The following is a 26,491-nucleotide window of genomic DNA, read 5'->3' on the forward strand; positions in this document are numbered from 1 at the left end:
TATAACTCTTAAAAAATTATTTCAAGATAGTTTATATAAAGGGAAGAAGAAAAATGGAACAGCAGCTGAAGGAAGACATGGCACCAAGAGAAAGGGTTTTGTTTTTTTTCTTTTAATAAAAGAAATAACAGTCTATTTACATAGGTCCTAGCACATTCTGGAGCTATTTAATGAATGTGAGTACGATGAACAAATAAATAGCAAAAGGCCATTCCAAAAGGAAGGAACAACAACAAGAAAGCATCAGAGGCTGAATACTACATGAAGCACAAAGGCAACAGAATCAGAGAATGGGAGGGACTATGAATCAACACATATATTTGGAAAGTATCAAGTAACTGATCATGAACCTTTTTAATTACACTTTGGCTTCTGTATCTCCCACCTTTAAGAAAATTCTCCCCACATACCACTATCTTCTTCCAGCCTTCATCTCATTTCTCTGCTCCCCATCTTTTTAAAATAACAACTTGGGACTTCTCTGGTGGTCCAGTGGCTAAGATTTCATGCTCCCAATGCAGGGGGCCCGGGTTTGATCCCTAGTTAGGGAACTAGATCCCACATGTCACAGCTAAGACCCAGCACAACCAAATTAAAAATTATAAACAAATATTTAAAAATAAAATAACTTTATTGAGATATAATTTACATACCATGTAATTAACCCATTTAAAATATAATTTCAATGGTATTTGGATCACTATAATCAATTTTAGAACATTTTCATTACCCCCAAAAGAAACCCAATACCCCACGGCTGCTGCTGCTAAGTTGCTTCAGCTGTTTCCGACTCTGTACGACCCCATAGACGGCAGCCCACCAGGTTCTGGCAGCCCACCAGGTTCTGCCGTCCCTGTGATTCTCCAGGCAAGAATACTAGAGTGGGCTGCCATTTCCTTCTCCAATGTACAAAAGTGAAAAATGAAAGGGAAGTCGCTCAGTTGTGTCCAACTCTTAGCGACCCCATGGACTGTAGCCTACCAGGCTCCTCCGTCCATGGGATTTTCCAGGCAAGAGTACTGGAGTGGGGTGCCATTGCCTTCTCCCAATACCCATTACCAGTCACTTTTCTTTCCCTCCAAACTCTCCTACTCCATCTCTAGGCAACTGCTAATCTCCTTCCTATCTCTCTGATTCTGGACATTTCATATAAATGGAAGCATCAAATACAGCTGATCCTTGAACAACACAGATTTTAATCCACTTACATGTGGATTTTCTGCTATTGGTTTAATCTGAGGATGCAGATCTATGGATATGGAGGAGTCATGGATACGGAGGATCAAATATAGCTTATATGTGGATTTTCAACTGCACAGGGCTGGTGTTACAAGCCCCGCGATGTTCAAGGGTCAAATGTATGTGGTCTTTCGTGACTGGCTTCTTTCACTAACATAATTTTTTCAAGGTTCTTCCATTTTGTAGACTGTATCAGTACCCTATTACTTTTTCTTTTTTTGGCACATCACATGGCAGGTAGGATCTTAGTTCCCCAAGCAGAGATCAAACCCATGCCCTGGAGTCCTAACCAGTCGACTTCCAGGGGAAGTCCCAGTACTCTTACTACTTTTTAATCACTGAATAAAACCCAAAATTCCATTGTATGGGTAAATATAGTATTTTACTTATCCATTCATCAGTTGATGGCTATATGGATTATTTCCACTTTTTGGCTATAATGAATAATGCCGTTATGAACACTGATGTACAAGCTTTTTGTGTGGACATTATGTTTTAATTTCCCTTGGGTACATACCTAGTTCAGTTCAGTTGCTCAGTCATGTCTGACTCTTTGCGACCCCATGAATCGCAGCACGCCAGGCCTCCCTGGCCATCACCAACTCCCGGAGTTCACTCAAACTCACGTCCATCAAGTTGGTGATGCCATCCAGCCATCTCATCCTCTGTTGTCCCCTTCTCCTCCTGCCCCCAATCCCTCCCAGCATCAGAGTCTTTTCCAATGAGTCAACTCTGCCTGAGGTGGCCAAAGTACCGGAGTTTCAGCTTTAGCATCATCCCTTCCAAAGAAATCCCAGGACTGATCTCCTTGCAGTCCAAGGGACTCTCAAGAGTCTTCTCCAACACCACAGTTCAAAAGCATCAGTTCTTCGGTGCTCAGCTTTCTTCACAGTCCAACTCTCACATCCATACATGACCCCTGGAAAAATCATAGCCTTGACTAGACGGACCTTTGTTGGCAAAGTAATGTCTATACAGAGTGTGTTTAACCTTTTAAGGAACCGCCAAAATCTTTTTCAAAGCAGCTGCACCATTTTACATTCCTATCAGCAGGTTATAAGAGTACAATTACACCACGCTATTATCTGTGTTTTTGATTACAACCATCCTTGTGGGTGTGAAGTGGTATCTCACTGTGGGTTTGATTTCCTTGATGGCTAATGACGCTGGACATCTTTTCATGGCTATTTGTAGATCTTCTTTGATGAAATATCTATTCAGACATTTTGCCTGTTTTTTTTATTTTTTTCCTGCACTTTCATCTTAATCCAAATTCTTAAAAGATCAGTCCATATTTACCATCTATACTTCCTTACTTTCATTCACTCAACAACCCACTCCAACCCTGCTTTTACTCCTCAATCTGAAATTGCTTGTTAAAGTCACCAACCACCTCTCCACTGACAAAATCGTGACTATGCATCAGTCTTCATCTTCCAGGATTAACTCTTACGGTTTGCACATCTGCATTTTAATTCTAGCTGACTTTTTTTGGCCACACTGCACACACACAGCGTGTGGGATCTTAGTTCTCTCACCAGGGACTGAAACCAGGTGTCCTGCATTGGAGATGCACAATCTTAACCACTGGTCCACCAGGGAAGTCCCTGACTTCTGATTTATATTTTCTTCTGTTTTGTTTCTTTTCTATATTTTTCTGTCTTACAGCATATTTTCTTAGGACTTTAGAAATGGAAACCAACAACCAAAGAGTACTGCCAGAGAACTGCAGATAACACAGCTGGTTCAAGCAGAGTCAGCGTAATGACAGCGTGCAGGGGACGTGGGGAGATAAGGAAAGCTGGCCCAACGGTGGGCAGGCACTAGGCTAAGCAGGTAATATACACCCATCCAGCAATGCGGGAGACTCAGGTTTGATCCCTGGGTCAGGAAGATCCCCTGGAGAAGAAAACGGCAACCCACTCCAGGATTCTTGCATGGAAAATCACATGGATGGAGGAGCCTGGTGGGCAACACACAAAAATTCTCTCTCCCTGTTAGAAGTATGAACAATTCTAGTATTGCTTCCCACTTTCTGCTCTCCTGAGTAAACTCTTCCAAAAACCTTCAGGTAACTCAGACTTCTTAAAGAGTGAAAATCTGGCAATGCCCACCAGCCAGTTCGCTCTCATCACGGCCTCTGCTCCTCCAGCCCGCCCCACTCCCCGCAACTCCCCACCCCAATATGGCCTTCAATATGTTAAGATCAAGAAGAAATAGAAATTTATGCAAAACAGGTCAGGGAAGGCAAATTATCCCAAGTTAACAAAGTCTCTTTTCTTTTTTTCCAAAGGGAATGGTTGTTGATGCTGTGAGGAGTTAACTTATAATAACACATGCCAGGAAGATGATGTCAGGGAAGGTGTGGTTAGGCTCTTTACAAGTCTGAAATTCCTTTACTCACAAACACTTCCTCTTTCAGTCTCACCTAGACACAAATCTCTCTACTGAGGCAACTCTTTCAAAAGCTGAAGGAAGTGTTGCGACCTTAGAACTCTGATCTTTTTACCTTTAGTCTTTTCTTTTTTTCCTTTAAGAACTAAGAATAATTAAGATAGATTTTTTTTAATACCATAATTTTTCAGAATCTCTCTTTGAAATTCACATTTTCTCCTTTCTATGATTTAGAATTCTCCAGGCAAGAATACTGGAGTGGGTTGCCATTTCCTTCTCCAGGGGATCTTCCCGACCCAGGGATCAAACCAGTATCTCCTGAATTGGCAGGCAGATACTTTACCACTGAGCCACCAGGGAAGCCCTTGTGATTACTTAATTCCATTAAAAAGAATGGATAGTCAACAGTACATCCTGAGAAAGAATGTGTGTGCCTTTACCAGGCATTATACGCTTGTTCATTGTATACCTGTATTTACAACAGCCGAGAAAGAATAAGAAAACTGTGCTTGTCCTTGGCTCCTCAGGAAACAACTTCTCTGATAAAATACACAAATATGTTTCAAAATAAAACATTCCTTTTTTTTTTCCTGAATTGCAGGACTTACACGATTTGAGTTCCCTGACCAGGGACTGAACCCCAGCCATGGCAGTGAAAGCGCTGAGTCCTAACCACTGGACTGCCAGGAAAGTCCCCAAACAATTCTACTTTTAAAAGACATTAAATAAAAATTAATGGAGTTACAAAAGTGCTGTACAAATAAATCTTTTCAAACTGAGCTCACTCAAGATATTCCACTAACCAGAAGTGACAACTACAGTAAATTATGATACAAAAATACTCCTTAGAGAAAACAGATCTCTACAAATCTGTGACTTACAGATTTTGGTACAACAAAATGATGGAAAAGAAAAGCAGATATTTATAATGTGTACCTTCTCAGAAATTCAGAATTTTATTTCAGTTTTTCAAATGTTCCAGAGATCTCCAAAACTTTGTAGACTTGTCCTACCTGACAAACTTAGGTATTAATAGAAATGGTAAATAAGCCAATGTCAAAATTAAAACTTTAACTTGTCATTGAAAAGAGTCTGGTAGAATAGACAAAGCAAGCTGCTACTAATTACTTCCCTTACTGGGTGGGATTTAGGTAACTTCAGGACATGAAGGGAAGATATTTTGTTTTATATACCTCTTGATGCTTAAATTTTAAAAATAAATACATCTTATGTTTATTACTAAAAACTAACAACTTATTTAAAAAACTAACCTTCAGTATATAAACAGCCAAATTACATGATCAGATTCACTCAAAACATTCTTTTCAAAAAATGAACACATTAAGCTGTACACATCAACAAAAAGACGAACAGTAACATAGTAATCACTTCATTTAAATAGGCCCAATACCTACAAACCTATATATACACACAAGTTGTCATAGTCACAAAGCGATGTCATCATAACGCTGACCTATAAGAACCCAAAGAACATTTGACAAATAGCCTGAGTAATTACGATCTACCCCAACCCAGGTTTCTTAATGCGCTTCTCAAACCTTACAAGTTATCAGAAAGAGATATACTTGAATCCCAGTCCACAATAATAACCCTTGTCCCCTACATCAGTGGTCCCCAACCTTTCTGGCACCAGGGCCTGGTTTTGTGAAAGATAATTTTTCCACAGATGGGCGTGGGGAATGGTTTTGGATGATTCAAGAGCATTACATTCATTGCGCACTTTATTTCTATTATTTCTACATCAGCTCCACCTCAGGGCATCAGGCATTAGATCCCAGGGGTTAGGGACCCCTGCCCTACAATATCCTAGATTTAGAAGCTGGTTAAATGTTTCCTATACAACAAGAGGAAAAGGAAGTACAGAGCTAAGAAACAAGAATATTTTAGATATCATCAAATACATGGGTACTAACAGGAAAAAAACCATTTCTGGAATTCATTTTACTGTATTTTAACGGGTAATCTGAGAGACTTGGAGGGAAAAAATTAGGAAGGAAACTTTTATATAGTACTATACAAGATTTGAAGAGAATAAAGACAGATGAGCTATCCCTCTGTCAAAATCATATTGATTTATGTGTGTATATAAAATTGATAACATATGAACCCATATTTCTTACGGACATAAAATGTGTGTGTGTGCGTGTGTGTGTGCGCACGCACGTGTGTTAGTTACTCAGTCGTATCCGACTCTTTGCCACCCCATGGGCTGTAGTCCTCCAGGCTCCTCTGTCCATGGAATTCTCCAAGCAAGAATACTGGAGTGGATTGCCATTCCCTTCTCCAGGGGATCTTCCCGATCCAAGGATCAAACTCTGGTCTCCTGCACTGCAGGCAGATCTTTACTGTCTGAGCCCCCAGGGAAGCAATGACAGAATGAATAGCATATAAACTAACACCAGGTGTTTCGGTTCCAAACATTTACCCACTGCCTTCATCAGATACTTTGTTCACCTATATCAGTCTCGTAAGGTATATAAGAAAGCATCAAGAATCCCTTCCTACGCCCCAACAATCCATCAAATGAACAAAATATCCTAAAATATATACGTCACCTTTTTTTCTACAAAGACCAGCTAGAAAATCAAGACAGAGGGTAAAGGGTCTTTCTGCTACAGCATAAAGTTTCTCCTAGTCAGCACTGTGTGCACTGAAATGCCAAGAAACTGCCCAAGATATTCCTTGGCAACTGTGGGCACGACTGTACACCTCTCCCCAGACTGCCCCTGTGCCCAAGCATAGCACAACTCTCTGGCAGCTGTGGGTTAATCAAAAAGACTTCAAAGGTGCCTGCTGAGCTTGGCTATCTGCAGAGCAGGAAGCCCCAGCTTAGCAGCAGACCCCAAAGAATCCCAGAACTTTCTGCCTTAATTCCCAAGGTCTTCTCTTAAAAACTCCTTGCCTACAGGCTGGGTGGAGTAGGGTCTCTATCTAAGCTCCAAGAGTAGACTCAGTCCTCAGATGAAGCTGTGATTTCACTCACTGTATTCAAGCTACCTGATAACGCTGATGGAATGGTAGGAAGGAAGGTGGGCTGGAAGAGAATGCAGTTAATCAAATAACCTTGGAGTGAGCAGGCTGGGGGCCAGGGTTTGAGGTGACATATTTTCCCTGTGAAAATTGGATACATCAGCAGGAAGTCAAACTAACTTCACAAAGCTCTGAACTTGCAAAGCTTGATTTGTTTTTAATTCCACTGCCTTCTCAGGCCTCAGGTAAAGGGCTGTAAATTCCTGGAACTTCGGAACCAGGTAAGAAAAGATGACCAAAAAAAGTGGTGGAAAAAGAGAGGAGCTGAGAGGAGAGGAAGCCTGTTCCCCTCTTAAGGAGAATGTTAAAGCCAAGAGCACTCCCCGATCCCCAGAAAAGGAAGTAGCTGAATTCCAAAAAAGCACTTTTCCCTACCTTCTTGTTGTTCTTGTTATAGCCAAAAGTCGAAATCCCAGGCCTGGACGTCACTGATAGCAGCATTTTCTCTTTAATGTCAGGAAGCTAAGAGAGAAAGAGGGAGAGGGAAAGGGAGAGGAAAGGAGGGAGAGAAGGAGGGAGGGAGGGAGGAAGAGCAGGGAGAGGCAAAAGGGAGGAGGAGGAGGGGGGAGGGAGGGGGAGTAAAGAATGAGCTAGGGCTGCTTGTTTACGTCACTGATAGAAGTTAACCCCGAGTCTGAGTGAGGCTCTTCCACTGGGTCCTAATGCCCAAGATGTTATTTTTTAATTTTTCATAGGCTTAGCAGTTAGACCAAAAAGAAGTTTTTAGGTCTTTCAACTCTATCCCCTTTCCTATTTATTTTGTACAAGTTCAGATTCTCATGGAAAAAACGAGGACATTTTCTCCTTAGATCTCAGCTATAAGATTCCAAACTTGATTTTAAAGGGACACTGCTTTGGAGAACATGTGAAGAAAATAAGCTCAGTACTTCCCCCCCACCACCACTTTATATTTACAGCGAGCTTAACACACAGAATAACAAACAGAAGAGCTCACCGAAGAGCAGAGACAAGCAAAACAGAGGATGGGGAAATAACTAGTTTCAGATCTTTGCACAGTTTTATTCCTCTTGGGTCACGCTGATGGGCTGATGCTTCTTAATCCTTTCAGATTCCTCCAGGTATGACTTCAAAAATGATTTTTCAAACCAGAGTAAGTCATGAAACTTGATGCTTAGTTCTTTTTCTCCCCCCAGCTTTACTGAGACATAATTGCCTAGTGATTTCTTGAACAATTGTAAGCTATCTTATATGAATCTTGATCCCACTATTCTGAGCTTCAAGGTCCATGAAACTGAAACGATTACTCACCCAATCTGAAGTTTATCCCCAAGCTGAAGTTCACAGAGCTGGGATGTTTGCTTCAAGCTGTCTCTAAACTGCAGAAAAATAAACAAATAACTTTTTTAAAAACACACTTCACAGAGAAGAAAAATACAAAGATCTTAGGAGGAAAGGAACATTAACTTTAGAATCAAAAATTTAACACAATTGCTACACTTACCTCTAACAGTACTAAAGGAATGTGCTGTAGATGGTACCTTAACAATAAAATAAACTTGTAGGAAACCAAAAATTTAAGAACGCGATCCAGTAATTTACCAATCTAGTCCAAGTGGAACAGGGATATAGGATGAAAGCCTTCAAATCCCTTAAGGCCCCCTCACTGTCATAGTGGATATTCTAAGAAATAAATTAACCTGTCTGCTTTGCCACAACAAACATTAAGTCCAAACCCTCCCTTAAATGAAGTCCCAGTCTCTATTCCAGTTCTCCTGTCACCTTTTTGCTATAATAAAGGGACAAACAGTACCAACATTCTGCAGAGTAAATACATACATACCACACCCCCAATCTCTAACTTTCATTTCTAATAGGACAGGAAGTGCCTGCTAAGCTCAAGGGACACAGGAAGGGTGGGAACAGCCTCAATGTGGGAATTGCAGCTGAGACTGGAAGCACAGCAGCCAAATGCAGTCAATAAATCAATAAAGGCATCTCCCACGGATACCATATTTTTTTAAGTCCCTTTTCTGCCCTCAGAGGTTCTCATTCACTATATGCCAAGTTATCATTGACATTTAGTTCCTTCTCCCTTAGCCTAACAATGTGGCACCAAACCTTAGTCTTTAAGACCTGATTTATAGCGGGGTTTATCTTTCAGTGGTTAAGACTCTGTGTTCCCAATGCAGGGGCCCTGGGTTCAATCCCTGGTCAGGGAACTAATTACTATATAGAGCTGAAGTGAAGTGGGGGTCGAAAAGAGTCGGACATGACTCGGTGACTAACACTTCACTTCAACTCTATATAGTAATTAGAGCACAATTCTCATTCTGCAACTAAGAAGATTCTGTGTGCTACAACTAAGACCCAGCAGAGATAAATAAATATAATGAGGTTTATAACAGCACTCAACCTAATTTCTTAAGAATCCTAATATTCTCAATGTGTTGTGTTCTCTTACTGCACTCCTTAATGCTCAATGATATTTTAGAATTTAAGATAGTTAAAACCATAAGTTTTAGAGAAAAGCAGACATGCATTCAGATCCTAACACCACTGTTAGTTACTGTCTACGTAACTTTAAGCCAAGTTACTTAACATCTCTGATGCACTCATTTCTAAAATGGAGATAATAGCTCCTTCATTAGTCTTTAGGGTCAAATCCAAATTCTGGTTCAGTCCTCTCATTCACAAGCTGAGTGACACTGGGAGAACTACTTCACATGTCTGAACCTCATTTCGCTCATCTGTAAAATACAGTAAATAAACAGTCTCTACTTCCTAAAATTGTAATGAAGTGAAATAAGGCAATGCATATAAAGCCCTTAGGAAGGTACATGACACACTTGGTAAACACTTGGTAAAAAGCTAACAGGTGTTAGCTCCATTTAGATTAATCACTGTCTCCCAGTGTGTATCCCTCTGGGTATTACATAAGCCAGATTTTATGATCTGATGTGAACATTTCCAAAAACTAGTATTTTAGTTACATTCAAAAGATCATACTAGGACTAGATAGGCTGAACTATATAAGTGGAAATACTAAATAAGAAATTTCAGGAATCATCCAACCCAATTTCTTTTTTCTATCTTCCAGAAGCAAATGATCTGATTATTTGAAAATTCTTTTCATAACTCCAATCTCCTGAAATTGGTGGACTATCTCTTATCTCTAGGGAAAAAAAAGGAAACAAAATAATGCAGAATCAAAGCACATTAGACAAGACATCGCAGCTCCCATTTCTCAAGAGTCCTGCTACTTTAAGAAACTGAAATAGATTTTTAAAAGAGGAAGATCTTCATATACCCTAAAATTTAACACCTTTTTGCCACTCTAAAAGTAGATAAAGAAGGATCCAATTAAATAAATTCTATTATATATATATATGTTTTTATTTGTTAGGCTGTGTTGGGTCTCAGTTGCTGCTCACAGCATTTTTTGTTGTGGCCCAGGACTCGCTAGATGTGGCTCAAGAGTTTAGTTGCTCACAGCGTGTGCAACCTAGTTCCCAGGCAGGGATGGAACCCAGACCCCTGCACTGAGACTACAAGTCTTAGCCACTGGACTACCAGGGAAGTCCATTTTTAAGTGTATTTTTAAAGCAGGTAGGGACTCCCCTGGTGGTCCAGTGGCTAAGACTTTGTGCTCCCAATGCAGGGGGCCCGGGTTTGATCCCTGGTCAGGGAACTAGAATCCACACACTGCAACTAAGACCCAGTGCAGCTAAATAAATAAATAAATATTTTAAAGATAAATGAAGGAAGTTATAGAATCTTATGGAAGTGACAGAAAAGGTGATGAAGTTCTGTGGTTAGATTCAGAAAGTGTATGAAAAGAGGAAGAATCCTATTTCTTCCAGTGTGTTTACTTTGATACCCACCCCCCTCATCTGCTTTGCCAATTATGACTGCTTACATTTTTCTAGATTTAGTCAATGCTTCTCAAATTCTTGGTTCTTTTGGGCATAGCACCCAAGAGTTTTTCTGAGGGGGGAAAAGTAAAATAGTTATTTGGAACATCTCTTAGAGATATCTATACCTCAAATTCCATATAGACAAGTATGTGATTTCTCCAGAAAAACTGTAATAGGGAAGAACAAATCTGACTCCATATTGGATCTGTTTCTTTACTTTAACCTTTGTATTCTATTGCTTTTGCTACAAGTTAAGAATGCTGCCTATAGCCTGAAATATAAAGAATAGCCCATTTTCAAGGTTCTGACTTTTAAGGTTTAACACTTTTCCATTCATGCAGAGATTTAAAAGGCTACAGAACAGAGTAACATCTGTCATGCTGGAGGTACACAGAAACAATATAACCTGACCTACATGGACAGATGCAAGAACAAAGGATTCTGACCCTAAGAAGTCTGTAACAACCAACCCCCCCACACACTTTTAGTATAAAAGAAGCCTAAATTCTAACTTGGGTACTGGTTCTTTGGGACAATAGTCCACCATCTTCTCAGTCTGCTGGCTTTCCAAATAAAGTCACTATTCCCTGCCTCAACAACTTGTCTCTCGATTTACTGGCCTGTCCTGTGACAAGCAGTACAAGCATGAACTCAGTAACAAAACAACAGTTTTAAGTGTCTCAGGTAGAGCAGCCAGAGGTCTTAGGACTTCTCTGGTGGTCTGCACTTCCACTGCAGGGACATGGGTTTTATCCTGGGTGGGGAACTAAAAAAAATCCTCTGTGGGTTATCTTTCCTCTCACTGATTAACTTCTGCGACCAAAAGTCTAAGTAATGACAAAAGACCCAAAAGTCCAATTTATTTCATGGTAAAGAGATGAATAACGCCTCAAGAAGTGGGGAAAAAAAAAGTTTAACACATCAGCTTACTCAAGCAGGAATATTTAAGGATCTGCATCAAACAACTAGAGAAACTTAGCCCTGTTCCCTTCAGATGTAGGATGGAATGACAAAATGACAAAATTGGTCTAAAACTAGAAATTGAGAAAGTTCGCCCTTTCAACTCCTTGACATAACTCATAGAAAAGAGAGGGAAAAGAAAGGCAACTCTGCAGAATTATTTAACTCATACCCTGGATATCAGTGCTAATAGTATATTCTCCTCTTTCATAATAAGATACTTCTGGGCAAAACTTATTACAGAGAAAACCCTAACAAAACTTTCAAGTAACTCTTCCTTTGACAGACACTAAAGAAATACAGCAATCAAATCATCTAGCATCCATGGACCAGAAAATTAGCACAATGTAGAAAGAAAAGACTAGACTGGATTCTATGCACACCCAGAATGGACTGCATTGATAAGTAATATTATAGTCTCCAAATGCACATTTCCTTCACACTTGAGCCATTAATTTTGTATAGCTTCAGCTATCCCTAAAATAGGACTGATGCTAAAGCTGAAACTCCAATACTTTGGCCACCTCATGGGAAGAGTTGACTCATTGGAAAAGACTCTGATGCTGGGAGGGGTTGGGGGCAGGAGGAGAAGGGGACGACAGAGGATGAGATGGCTGGATGGCATCACCGACTCAATGGACGTGAGTTTGAGTGAACTCTGGGAGATGGTGATGGACAGGGAAGCCTGGCGTGCTGCAATTCATGGGGTCACAAAGAGTCGGACACAACTGAGCGACTGAACTGAACCCTAAAATAAATAACTCAGATAATCACAATAAAAGCCCACAACTGAATTCAACAATTAGACTGAACCAAATGAAATGGCTGGTTATGTAGGTTAAACACAGAATCTTTTCAAATAGTCAAATACTGGTAATTTCATGTGATTAAATCCAACATTGCAAAAAGTGTGAGGCAGTGAGGATGATAATGAGTCAGAACACTGGTGAACTGGATACCTCCTTTCCTTTGTCCTGTCTCATTTTCAGATTAAAAAAAACAAAAACAGAGAGGTAAACTCACTTCCATAAGGTCCTGGGAGTCAAATAATATCTGACACCAGAATCCAGACTTTCTGTCTTAATTCAGCATTGTTTCCGTATCAGTGTGACTTGATTGTAAAATTTAAAATTCTGATAAATATATATTTAGGGGTCATAAATAATAAAAGAATAATCCTAAGATTCCAGAGGTGAAAGTTCAACTGTTTTCTTCAAATCAACTCTTTATCTCAAGTAGCAGAGATATCGAATATTTTAGTCTGTTCCTAAGTTGCACATTGGAGGATATTTCTAGGGATAAACCTATAATGCAAACAATAGAAAACTACAGTTGCTGGGAAGTGCTGCCAATTAAATATTCAAGATTCTACCTGAGGTTTGATTCATTATATATTTAGAAGATAATTTGCTTGAATTCTGCTTTCCTCTCAGGGATAATTTGTAGCATAACCTGAAACTCTCAGATGAAACAAGATTTGAATATAAGAAGTGGCTTCTAAAACATCAATATACACTATTTATGAGGTTACTAGTCACTAGTAGGTTCTGCCAGAATCACAGACTTGATGAGGACAGGGACTGTGACTATTTTGTGTACCCTATTATATCCCCAGTATTTAATAGTATCTCGCTAAAGTAACATTTAAAAATATTTGTCAGCAGTGACAACCTCCCCATGAAAGCTTGCTTCTTGAAAAGGATCTCCTTCATCCCTTTCTAGAAGAAAAGAGGAGAAAGGAAACTCCATCTGGAGTGGAACCCTAATTCCTACTTCGTGGATGCAAAATGCCCAGATGCTATAAAATCATCTCTCTCTTTAGTCATGCACAAATGCTAGGTCTGTGTGTTGGCTGCTCTACTGTCCTCTGGCAGTCACAGGAGAAACAGCAAGGCTTACAGAAACATGCTCCTTTAGACAGAAGCAGCAGTAAAAACACCCTGGGACCTTCCTGGTGGGTCCAGTGGTTAAGAAACCACCTGCCAATGTAGGGAACACAGGTTCAATGCCTGGTCCAGGAAGATCCAACGTGCCACATAACAACTAAGCCAGTGCACCACAACTGTGCTCGAGAGCTCAGGAGCCACAATTCCTGAAGCCCGCTCGCCCTGGAGCCCATGCTCTTCAACAAGAGAAGCCCTCATACTCACCTAGAGTAACCTTGCTAACAGCAACTAGAGAAAGGCCTCTCCTGAAGCAATGAAGACTCAGCACAGCCAAAAATAAAAAGCTAATTAATGTGAAAAAATAGAAGCACCCTATATTAGGAAATAGATGGGGAAACAGTGGAAACAGTGTCAGACTTTACTTTGGGGGGCTCCAAAATCACTGCAGATGGTGGTTGCAGCCATGAAATTAAAAGACACTTGCTCCTTGGAAGGAAAGTTATGACCAACCTAGACAGCATATTCAAAAGCAGAGACATTACTTTGCCAACTAAGGTCCGTCTAGTCAAGGCTATAGTTTTTCCACTAGTCATGTATGGATGTGAGAGTTGGACTGTGAAGAAGGCTGAGCGCCAGAGAATTGATGCTTTTGAACTGTGGTGTTGGAGAAGACTCTTGAGAGTCCCTTGGACTGCAAGGAGATCCCACCAGTCCATTCTGAAGGAGATCAGCCCTGGGTGTTCTTTGGAAGGACTGATGCTAAAGCTGAAACTCCAGTACTTTGGCCACCTCATGTGAAGAGTTGATTCATTGGAAAAGACTCTGATGCTGGGAGGGATTAGGGGCAGGAGGAGAAGGGGACAACAGAGGATGAGATGGCTGGATGGCATCACTGACTCGATGGACATGAATTTGAGTGAACTCCAGGAGTTGGTGATGGACAGGGAGGCCTGGAGTGCTGCGATTCATGGAGTCACAAAGAGTCGGACACAACTAAGTGACTGAACTGAACTGATATTAGGATGAATGAGAAACCATTTCAACATACACATTTTGGATACAAGTGTGAAAACACACACACCACTTTAAAATATTTGGTTAATGAACAAATGGAATAAACTTCAACACTGTATTTACATCTGAAAAGATATTAAAAATACTGAATATAGTGTTGAGGAGATCAGAAAGCTAGAATTTACCTGTGTCTCTCATCTGTGTACTAGGTAAAACTATACCCCCATCATCACATAAAAGACACCACCCAAAGGCCCACTATAAATTTGTATTCCCACAGCATTTTATACATAATTTTGTAGGCTTTTAACTCTTACTTACTGCCCCAACTCTTGTACCTACATGGTGACTTTCTAGGAAGCAGACTTTATTCATCCTTTTATCTTTAACACCTAAACATAACTTACGCTCAAGAATACCAGATGGAAGAATACAATTTTCAATTTCTTTTAAGTAACTCTAGTGTGAAAGTGAATCTCAATGAACATTAAGAGAACACTGCCACCTCCTGGGTAATATAGGTCATGCATCCTTTAGCAAATACCAGGAAGAGAAACCACAGAACTCGTATACAGGTAGATCAGAAATTCGAAATTTAAACCCGGCTCTATCATTTGCTGTGTTAAACTGGAAAATCTCAATCAGTTTTCCCTTCTACAAAATGAGCATAGCACCTGTCCTATTTCTCAGGAATAATCATGACAGGCAAATTATAATGTCTCTAAAAGTACTTGGTTGATTATAAAACATTTTCCAAGTATGAGACCATAGTTGATTATTTACTCTGCTATGTTGAGGATAATAAATCCATCTTTTTTTAACTGAATATTTTATTAACATAATAGTTGTTTTAACAAATCCATCTTTCTTCTTACCACAAATCTAACTAAATAACCTGCAGGTTGAGGATCAGAGCCAACTCATAAAATCGTAGATGCCTAATGGCAAATTTCTTTCTTTATATGTTAATGTAGACTGTCATTAACTTATTGAAATGTGTTGGTTAGCATAAAATTAAAATTACTTGGAGACACCACTTCTCACCCACCAGACTGGCAAAAATCCAAAAGCTTGACAACAGTCTGTTGGAGAGACTGTGGTAAAAAGACTATCACATATTGTGTGTGGAAATGCAAAATAGCATATCTCCTTTTGCAGTATTAAGCAAAAGGATATTCACTTTTACCCTTTGTCAACTTAAAAATAGTCACAACTTAAAAACTGAATAATGTTTTATTCAGAGGGAATTTTTAGGACTTCAAGCCCAGGAGATAGCCATTTCAAGCGACTGACAACTGCTCAGAGGTGGCAGAGAAAGGAGTCAGGGTTATACAGAAGTTTGCAATAAGGGGCAAGTAGTCTGAATATCAAAAGATTATTGTTAATTAAGAAAAACTAGGTATATCAAGTTAAGGAATTTATTGCTTTTCTATTTTAGGGAAGATGCAGGAGTCTGGGCTTGCTGAAGTAATTTCTTTCATATGCATATCAGCTACTTGGGGCCAGTATTCCTAGTATTTCACATCTTTGAGAAGGCAACATCAAAACCATAAAATTGACATGCGTTATGAACCATATCTAAAACTAAGTATAATAGAAATTTTATTTCCTGATTTTATTTCAGGAGAATTAATGTTTAGGAAATCTATTACGTGAATCTTCTATAAATTACTGTTTCTAATTTTCAGTCATACTCTAATGATTGCAGCAAGCTAGTCCTATCTAAGATATACATCAAACCTAATACGCATTAAAAATCCTGTAAGGTCCCAGGTAATTTTCACTTAATTATTCGTTAAAGAAATACTTACTCTCCTATCATAAACAGTGTGAATCTCTTGCTGTTGTTGTTGTTTTGAAATTATTAATTAAATTTGGGCCACACCCTGAGCATGCGGAACTTCCCCAACCAGGCATCAAACCCACATTCCCTGCACTGGAAAGGGTCTTAAAAATCGGACCACCAGGGAAGTCCACAAGTGTGCAGTATTTTTTTACTGTTAAGATCTGTCAATCATTAAAAAAAAAAAACTACTGGGGTTGTGTCAAAGGATTCAAGACTCAACTTGAGGGGACTCCCACTATCCAGAGATGGGATATTTGAGCATCAGAAAGAATAAAAATTGCAAAGAATGTAAACATATTTTAGTTGTTCAAATTCATAGTAATTTTTAAAACTCTGACTGATCACCTTTGATATTATGGAACCAACTTATTATTTTATAAACTGGCAAGTAAAGAGAAAAAAATCAAATATACAGCCTACCTTTTCTATATGAACTGTATCCCTGAATGACTAAATACTTGATGAAGCAAGTTCAGTTCAGTTCAGTCGCTCAGTCGTGTCCTACTCTTTGTGACCCCATGAATCGCAGCATGCCAGGCCTCCCTGTCCATCACCATCTCCCGGAGTTCACTCAGACTCACGTCCATCGAGTCCGTGATGCCATCCAGTTATCTCATCCTCGGTCGTCCCCTTCTCCTCCTGCCCCCAGTCCCTCCCAGCATCAGAGTCTTTTCCAACAAGTCAACTCTTCTCATGAGGTGGCCAAAGTACTGGAGTTTCAGCTTTAGCATCATTCCTAAGTCCTTATTTATACACGAATTCAAAATAATAAATAAGGAATGATAGAACAAACCCTAGTGAAACAGTTGGTCTGGGCAATGATTATCAAAGGGTATAAAAAATCATTAAATTAAAAACTGATTGAGATCATAAGGAAAAAAACTACATACAAATATTCCTTATGAATGCATTCCTTATGAAAAAACCTCAATGAAATATTAGCAAACTGAATTCAGAAACATATAAAGAAAGGTTTAAATACCATGACCAACTGCAGTTAGTTCCAGGAACCCAAGGCTGGTTAAATATTCAAAAATCAAGTAATGTAATATGACATATTAATAGAATAATGGAAAATCCCCATGAACTTCCAGATGTTCAAGCTGGATTTAGAAAAGGCAGAGGAACCAGATATCAAAATGCCAATATCCACTGGATCATCAAAAAAGCAACAGAGCTCCCCAAAGCCTTTTGCTGTGTGGATCACAACTGTGGAAAATTCTTCAGTTCAGTTCAGTTGCTCAGTCATGTCTGACTCTTTGAGATCCCATGGACTGCAGCACCCTAGCCCTCCTAACCATCACCAACTCCCAGAGCTTACTCAAAATCATGTCCGTTGAGTCAGACATGCCATCCAGCCATCTTGTCATCTGTTGCCCCCTTCTCCTCCAGCCTTCAATCTTTCCCAGCATCAGGGTCTTTTCCAATGAGTCAGTTCTTTGTTGACTATATAGAACTTCTCCATCTTTGGCCGCAAAGGATATAATCAATCTGATTTCGGTATTGATCATCTGGTGATGTCCATGTGTAGAGTCTTCTCTTGTGTTGTTGGAAGAGGGTCTTTGCTATGACCCAGTGTGTTCTCTTGGCAAAACTCGATTAGTTTTTGCCCTGCTTCATTCTGTACTCCAAGTGCAAATTTGCCTGTTACTCCAGGTTTTCTTGACTTCCTACTTTTGCATTCCAGTCCCTGATAATGAAAAGGACATGTTTTTTGGGTGTTAGTTCTAGAAGGTCTTGTAGGTCTTCATAGAACCATTCACCTTCAGCTTCTTCAGCATTACTGTTTGGGGCACAGACTTGGATTACTGTCATACTGAATGGTTTGCCTTGGAAACAAACAGATCATTCTGTTGTTTTTCAGACTGCATCCAAGTACTGCATTTTGCACTCTTTTGTTGACTATGATGGCTACTCCATTTCAAGAGATGGGAATACCAGACCACTTGACCTGCCTCCTGAGACATCTGTATACAGGTCAGGAAGCAACAGTTAGAACTGACATGGAACAATAGACGAGTTCCAAATCAGGAAAAGAGTATGTCAAGGCTGTATATTGTCACCCTGCTTATTTAACTTATATGCAGAGTACATCATGTGAAATGCCGGGCTGGTTGAAGCACAAGCTGGAATCAAGATTGCCGGGAAAAATATCAATAACCTCAGATATGCAGATGACACCATCCTTATGGAAGACATTGAAGAGGAACTAAAGAGCCTCTTGATGGAAGTGAAAGAAGAAAAGAGTGAAAAAGTTGGCTTAAAACTCAACATTCAGAAAACTAAGATCATGGCATCTGGTCCCATCACTTCATGGCAAATAGATGGGGAAACAGTGGAAAGAGTGACAGACTTTATTTTTTTGGACTCCAAAATCACTGCCGATGGTGACTGCAGCCATGAAATTAAAAGGTGCTTGCTCCTTGGAAGAAAGGCTATGACCAAACTAGGCAGCATATTAAAAAGCAGAGACATTATTTTGCCAACAAAGGTCCATCCAGTCAAAGCTATGGTTTTTCCAGTAGTCATGTGTGGATGTGAGAGTTGGACTAAAGAAAGCCGAGTGCCAAAGAATTGATGCTTTTGAACTGTGGTGTTGGAGAAGACTCTTGAGAGTCCCTTGGACTGCAAGGAGATCAAACCAGTCCATCCTAAAGGAAATCAGTCCTGAATATTCATTGGAAAGACCAATGCTGAAGCCAAAATTACAATACTTTGGCCACCTGATGGGAAGAACCGACTCACTGGAAAAGACCCTGATGCTGGTAAAGAATGAAAGCAGGAGAAGGGGACGATAGAGGATGAGATGGTTGGATGGCATCACCAACTTGATGGACATGAGTTTGAGTAAGCTCTGGGAGTTGGTGATGGACAGGAAATTTGGTGTGCTGCAGTCTGTAGGGTTGCAAAGAGTCAGACACAACTGAGTAACTGAACTGAAATCCCCATGATCATCTCTGTAAATGCAGAAGTAACATTTGACAATATGATTATACAGTGGAAGTGAGAAATAGATTTAAGGGCCTAGATCAGATAGATAGAGTGCCTGATGAACTATGGAGTGAGGTTCGTGACTTTGTACAGGAGACAGGGATCAAGACCATCCCCATGGAAAAACAAACGCAAAAAAGCAAAATGGCTGTCTGCGGAGGCCTTACAAATAGCTGTGAAAAGAAGAGAGGCGAAAAGCAAAAGAGAAAAGGAAAGATATAAGCATCTGAATGCAGAGTTCCAAAGAATAGCAAGAAGAGATAAGAAAGCCTTCTTCAGCGATCAATGCAAAGAAATAGAGGAAAAGAACAGAATGGGAAAGACTAGAGATCTCTTCATGAAAATTAGAGATACCAAGGGAACATTTCATGCAAAGATGGGCTCAATAAAGGACAGAAATGGTATGGACCTAATAGAAGCAGAAGATATTAAGAAGAGGTAGCAGGAATACATAGAAGAACTGTACAAATAAGATCTTCATGACCCAGATAATCATGATGGTGTGATCACTCAACTAGAGCCAGACATCCTGGAATGTGAAGTCAAGTGGGCCTTAGGAAGCATCACTATGAACAAAGCTAGTGGAGGTGAGGGAATTCCAGTTGAGCTATTTCAAATCCTGAAAGATGATGCTGTGAAAGTGCTGCACTCAATATGCCAGCAAATTTGGAAAACTCAGCAGTGGCCACAGGACTGGAAAAGGTCAGTTTTCATTCCAGTCCCAAAGAAAGGCAATGCCAAAGAATGCTCAAACTACCGCACAATTGCACTCATCTGACATGCTATTAAAGTAATGCTCAAAATTCTCCAAGCCAGGCTTTAGCAATACATGAACCGTCAACTTCCTGATGTTCAAGCTGGTTTTACAAAAGGCAGAGGAACCAGCCAACATCCGCTGGATCGTGGAAAAAGCAAGAGAGTTCCAGAAAAACATCTATTTCTGCTTTATTGACTATGCCAAAGCCTTTGACTGTGTGGATCACAAGAAACTGTGGAAAATTCTGAGAGAGATGGGAATACCAGACCATCTGACCTGCCTCTTGAGAAATCTGTATGCAGGTTAGGAAGCAACAGTTAGAACTGTACATGGAACAACAGACTGGTTCCAAATAGGAAAAGGAGTACGGCAAGGCTGTATAATGTCACCCTGCTTATTTAACTTCTATGCAGAGTACATCATGAGAAACTCTGGACTGGAAGAAACACAAGCTGGAATCAAGATTGCCAGGAGAAATATCAATAACCTCAGATATGCAGATGACACCACCCTTATGGCAGAAAGTGAAGAGGAACTAAAAAGCCTCTTGATGAAAGTGAAAGAGGAGAGTGAAAAAGTTGGCTTAAAGCTCAACATTCAGAAAACGAAGATCATGGCATCCGGTCCCATCACTTCATGGGAAATAGATGGGGAAACAGTGGAAACAGTGTCAGACTTTATATTTTTGGGCTCCAAAATCACGGCAGATGGTCACTGCAGCCATGAAATTAAAATACGCTTACTCCTTGGAAGAAAAGTTATGACCAACCTAGATAGCATATTCAAAAGCAGAGACATTACTTTGCCAACTAAGGTCCGTCTAGTCAAGGCTATGGTTTTTCCTGTGGTCATGTATGGATGTGAGAATTGGACTGTGAAGAAGGCTGAGCGCCGAAGAATTGATGCTTTTGAACTGTGGTGTTGGAGAAGACTCTTGAGAGTCCCTTGGACTGCAAGGAGATCCCAGGGCTGGGATTTCTGGGATTTCTTTGGAAGGAATGATGCTAAAGCTGAAACTCCAGTACTTTGACCACCTCATGTGAAGAGTTGACTCATTGGAAAAGACTCATTCTGGGAGGGATTGGTGGCAGGAGGAGAAGGGGACGACAGAGGATGAGATGGCTAGATGGCATCACTGACTCGATGGACGTGAGTCTGAGTGAACTCCAGGAGTTGGTGATGGACAGGAGGCCTGGTGTGCTGCGATTCATGGCGTCGCAAAGAGGCGGACACGACTGAGTGACTGAACTGAACTGAATACTCATTCATGATATAATCTCCTAACTAATAATAGAAATTTTCATTTTAATAGACAAAGAATAAATATAAAAACCCTACAGCTTCATGCATGCATGCATGCTAAGTCACTTCAATGTGTCCGACTATGTGTGACCCTATGGACTGTAGCTCATCAGGCGCCTCTGTCTATGGATTCTCCAGGCAAGAATACAGGAGTGTGTTGCCATGACCTCCTCAGCTAACTGCAACTTAATGCTAAAAAAGTGAGTGCATTTCCCCTAAAATCAGGAACAAGGCAAAGATGACTGCTCTCACCATTTCTGTTCAACACTATGCTGGAAGTCTAGACAATGCCCTAAGAAAAAGCAAGCAAATAACAACAAAACCAAATCGCTGAAAGGCATCCAGATTGGAAAGGAAGAAATAAAGCTATCCTTATTCATTCATTCACACATGATTGTCTGTGCAGAAAATCCTAAGGAAACTACAATAAAACTGCTAGAATTAATAAATGAGTCCAGTGAGGTCACAGAATACAAGATCAATATACAAAAATCATCCTATAGCAATAGCAATTATATATATTATATATATTCCTATATTTCACTAGCAATACAGAGATTCAAATGAAATTAAGAAAATTCTGTTCATAAAATATCAAAAGGAATTAAGTGGAAATAAATTTAATCAAACAAATGTAAAACTGATACACTGAAAAGTATAAAACATTGCTGAGAAAAACTGAAGTAATTGTTAAGATGATAATTTCTACTAAATTAATATATAGGTTCAATGTCAAAATCCTAGTATGCATAAGTTGATAAGCTGGTGAAGCTGCAAAGGACCTAGGATAACCAAAATAATTTTGAAAAAGAAAGAAGTTGAAAGATTTACACTGAATTAAAAACTTACGAGAAAGTTAAAGTACTCAAGACAATGTGGTATTGTTATAAAGATAGGAATGTAGATCAATGGAACAGAATTGAGAGACCAAAAGGAAACCCTTATATTAATGGTCAGCTAATTCTCAACAAAGGTTTCCACAAACAGTGCTGGAATAACTGGATATCCACATGCAAAAAAGAAAACTTAGGTCCTTACAGCACACTATTCACAAATATTAATTCGAAATGGATCACAGAATTAAATGAAAAAGCTAAAACTATAGTCTCCTCGAAGAAAACAGGAGAACATCTTCATGACTCCGGACTAAAATTCTCAGACACAACACCAAAAGCACATGGCACAAAAGAAAAATATGATAAATTGGACTTCATTAAAATTTTAAACTTCTGACTTTAAAAAGATACTATTTAAAAATGAAAAAAAAGTCACTGCCTGCAAGAAAATATTGCGAATTACATATCTGATAAAAGACTTGTGTCTAGAATATACAAAGAACTCTTAAAACTGAATAAGACGACAATAATCCAATTTTAAAATGTACAAAAGACTAGTGGTGCCCCAAGTCATTCCATCAAAGACATCCAAAAGACTAATAAGTACATAAAAAATTGTTCAGAATCACTGGCTTTTAGGGATATGCGAATTAAAACCACAATGAGAAACTACTATATGCCCATTAGAATGGCTCAGGAGTAAAGAATCCACCTGCAATGAAGGAGACGCAGCTTCGATCCCTGGGTTGGGAAGATCCCTTGGAGAACGAAACGGCAACCCCCTCCTGTATTTCTTGCCTGAAAAATCCCACAGACAGAGGAGCCTGGTGGGCTACAGTCCATGGGGTTGCAAACAGTTGGACATGATTTATCGACTAAACAACAATAATAAAAAAGAAATTAAGTGTTGATGAGGATATAGAGAAATCAAAGCTCTCATGCATTGCTGGTGGGAATGTAAAATGGTACAGCTACTTTAGAAAACTGGCAGTTTTCTTTAAACGTTAATCACATTATTACCATGCTGCTAAGTCACTTCAGTTGTGTCCAACTCTGTGCAACCCCATAGACAGCAGCCCACCAGGCTCCCCCATCCCTGGGATTCTCAAGGCAAGAACACTGGAGTGGGTTGCCATTTCCTTCTCCAATGCATGAAAGTGAAAAGTCAAAGCGAAGTCACTCAGTCGTGTCCGACTCTTAGGGACCTTATGGACTATAGCCCACCAGGCTCCTCCATCCACGGGATTTTCCAGGCAAGAATACTGGAGTGGGGTGCCATTGCCTTCTCCATTATTACCATATAGCTTTATAAAAGTTTTGATATCCTGTGGAGAAGTCCAGACCCTTCTTCACTCTTTTTCAGAATTATCTTGGCTTCTCTTGTTTTCTACTAAGATTTTAGGATTCATGAAAATTCTGTGCAAAACCCTGTTGAGATTTTGATTGGAATTCTGTTAAGATTATGTTATTTTGGGGAGAGCCTCCATCTTTTTGACTCTGTTTCCCTCCATTTAACACTGTATGTGTTGTGTTACTCGCTCAGTCGTGTCTGACTCTTTGAGACCCCATGGACTATAGCCCGCCAGGCTCCTCTGTCCATGGAATTCTCCAAGCAAGAATACTGTAGTGGGTAGCCATTCCCTTCTCCAGGGTCTTTTCCCAACCCAGGACTCGAACCCAGGTCTCCTGCATTGCAGGCAGATTCTTAACCATCTGAGCCACCAGGGAAGCCTCTTTAGTTGTCTATTACTACATAAGATATTACTGTAAACTTAGTGGTATATAACAACACATATTTATTATCTCACAGTTTCTCTGTGTCAGTTGTCTGGGCATGGCTTAGCTAAGCTACAATCAGTGTTGGCCAGGGCTGAGTTCTCATCTGAGGCTCAAAGCAGGAAGGATCTACTCTGTCACATGATATTTGGCAACATTCAGTTCCTTCCAGGCTTTTGGATGAGGGCCTCACTTTCTTGCTGGGTGTTGGCTGAGAGCTGCCTTCAGTTTTTTAGCATGTGGCTTTCTCCTTAGGACAGCTCACAACATGGCAGCTTGCTTCTTGAAAGCCACCAGGGAAAGTAACAATTGCTGTATTCTGTTTATTAGGAGCAAACCAGAGGTCCCATTCATACTTAAGGGGAAAGGTTTACACAGGCATGAATATCAGGAGGTAGGGATCATAGGAGCCAGCTTAATATATGGTATACCTTTCCATTAACTAATTTCTCCCTAATATTCTTTTATTAGGTTTATTAATTCTATATTAGGTTTATTCATGTGTACTTCTCAGTGTGTAATGGCATCATAAAAAATAGGCATAATTATTACTTCAACATAGCAATGCTATTGAATTTTGGATACTGATCTTTTTATCTAGCAACTTTGCTAGACCTCTAGCAAACCTCTAATAAGAGGTTGCTAGATCTCTTATTAGTCCCAATAATTTACCCATTACTTGGATTTTCCTCATAAATATCATTTGTGAATAGTGACAATTTTGCTTTCTTATAATCTTTATACCATTTACTTTTCTTGTCTTACTGGACAATAATAAGACCTTCAATAAAACATTTAACAGAAATACTAAAACCAGGCCTGTTCCCTGATAAACCTTTTGCCAGGTTTATCAGGATATTTCTTTCCTTGCCTAGTAGACTAAGAACTTTGAAGATGAACAGGTATTTAATTTTATCAAATATTTCTTCTGCAATGATCTAGAGGATCAAATAGATTTTCTCTCTTAATCTACTGATTTGGTAACTATGCACATTTGCTAGTATTAAACCATTCTAGCATTCCTGGGGTAAAAATTTCTTTATTACAAAAATGTATGCTTTATGATTTTTACATCTATATCTTTAAAATTAGTTTTCCTAAACTGTTCTTGTCTGGTTTGGCTTTTAAAGTATATGGTAATTTAACAAAGCAGGTTGTAAAGTTTTTCTTCCTTTTCTCTTTTGTGGAACAAAGCAAGTTAAGATTGGGATTATCTGTCCTCTGAAAGTTTCACAGCACTCCCACATAAACTGTCCATGTATTTTTTCTGTATAAAATGTTTAAACTACAAACTTCTCATCTCAACAGGCTCTTAGATAGTTCCCAACACTCCTAGAAGGTTCTAGTTAGTGCCTTCCCTTAGCCCTTCAACAGCTGTTCTAAGTACTTACCAGTCTCAAGCGTTCTACCTCACTTCTTCCTATAATCTCAGCATATAATATTCACCTATCTTCAACCTTTTCATCTCTACTGCCTTTCCTCCTCCGCATACTGAGATGATGGTTTCCTTAAAAAGACAAAACAAAAACAAATATTCAAAACAAACAAAAGCCCCTTCCCTGAACTGTATGTTCTTCTCTAGCTAGCTATTCTTGTTCTTATTTCCCCCACAGTTAAGAGCTATCTACATTTGCTAAGTGTCCTCATCTCTCATGAGAAAACATTCTTCCCATTCTTTTCTTTCTTTTTTTTTTTACTATATTTTAGTTTATGCTAGATTTGGGAAACCATCAGTGGTTTCTATAAAAACAAAACATAATCAGATCTGCATTTCTCAAAGGTCACTTGTGGCTCTGCTGTAAAGAGCAGATTGGAAGTGAGTGAAACTGATGGGAGGGAGACCTAAATTAAGAAACTTAACTAGAATAGTAGCAAGGGGAATGGGGAGAAGTAACAGTTTTGAGACCTATTATGGAGAAGGAAATGGCAACCCATTCCATTATTCCTGCCTAGAGAATTTCATAGACAGAGGAGCCTGCCAGGCTACAGTCCACGAGGTCACAGAGTCCGACACGACTAAGCAACTAACACATACACACACACACAGGATCTGAAGGATGAGGAAATCAAAGATTACATATTTCTTGCTGAATAATCATAGTTATTGAGCAGACGATACAGATGGAGCAATCTGACTACTTAGAAATGCCCTGACACATGTCATGTTTTTCTTGACAGCTCAAAAAGCTTCAGAGAAATAACTTTCCTGTGAAATAAGGATAAGATTAGCCTACTACATTTGGAAAAAATTAATGCTGGCTCAAGTTTACACGAAGTATTAAGACTCAGAACTTTCTTAAAGAATCAATTGGCAACACTGTAAAGCAATTATCCTCCAATTAAAAATAATAATAATAAAAGAAGTAATGGGCAAAGCCATTAATAAGGCAGCCAGGGTACGCTGGAGTCCCTGAATTAGAGTCCTACCTAAGAAGAAGGGATAGGGCAGTTAAAGAATGACTACAGCAGAGAAAAACACACCAAAACAAAAGGTCACTCCATTTGTTTTCAAACTAAATAACATTCCAACCTTAACCAACCCAAAGGAGAACTGCCTTTCCACA

The 26,491-nt window shown here is 39.5% G+C and overlaps 1 protein-coding gene across 11 annotated transcripts in view; it reads right to left on the minus strand.

Moving 5' to 3' along the window:
• Positions 1-26,491, minus strand: part of RBMS2 (RNA binding motif single stranded interacting protein 2) — an 82,138-nt gene that overhangs the window by 54,246 nt on the left and 1,401 nt on the right. For 3 of the 11 annotated variants that reach the window (XR_011255280.1, XR_011255282.1, XM_069581010.1), the window contains exon 1: positions 7,060-7,871. Coding sequence is in view for 7 of the 11 variants with exons in the window: in XM_069581010.1 (XP_069437111.1) it covers positions 7,060-7,125 (66 nt within the window). In the remaining 4 variants the exon portion in view is untranslated. Of the gene's footprint in view, positions 1-7,059; positions 7,872-7,953; positions 8,022-8,146; positions 8,515-26,491 lie in introns of those variants that run through there. The other 8 variants (XR_011255281.1, XM_069581011.1, XM_069581012.1 and 5 more) reach the window with 5 other exon arrangements.

The sequence above is a fragment of the Ovis canadensis genome, chromosome 3, assembly GCF_042477335.2.
Source record: "Ovis canadensis isolate MfBH-ARS-UI-01 breed Bighorn chromosome 3, ARS-UI_OviCan_v2, whole genome shotgun sequence".
Taxonomy (NCBI): Eukaryota; Metazoa; Chordata; class Mammalia; order Artiodactyla; family Bovidae; genus Ovis; species Ovis canadensis.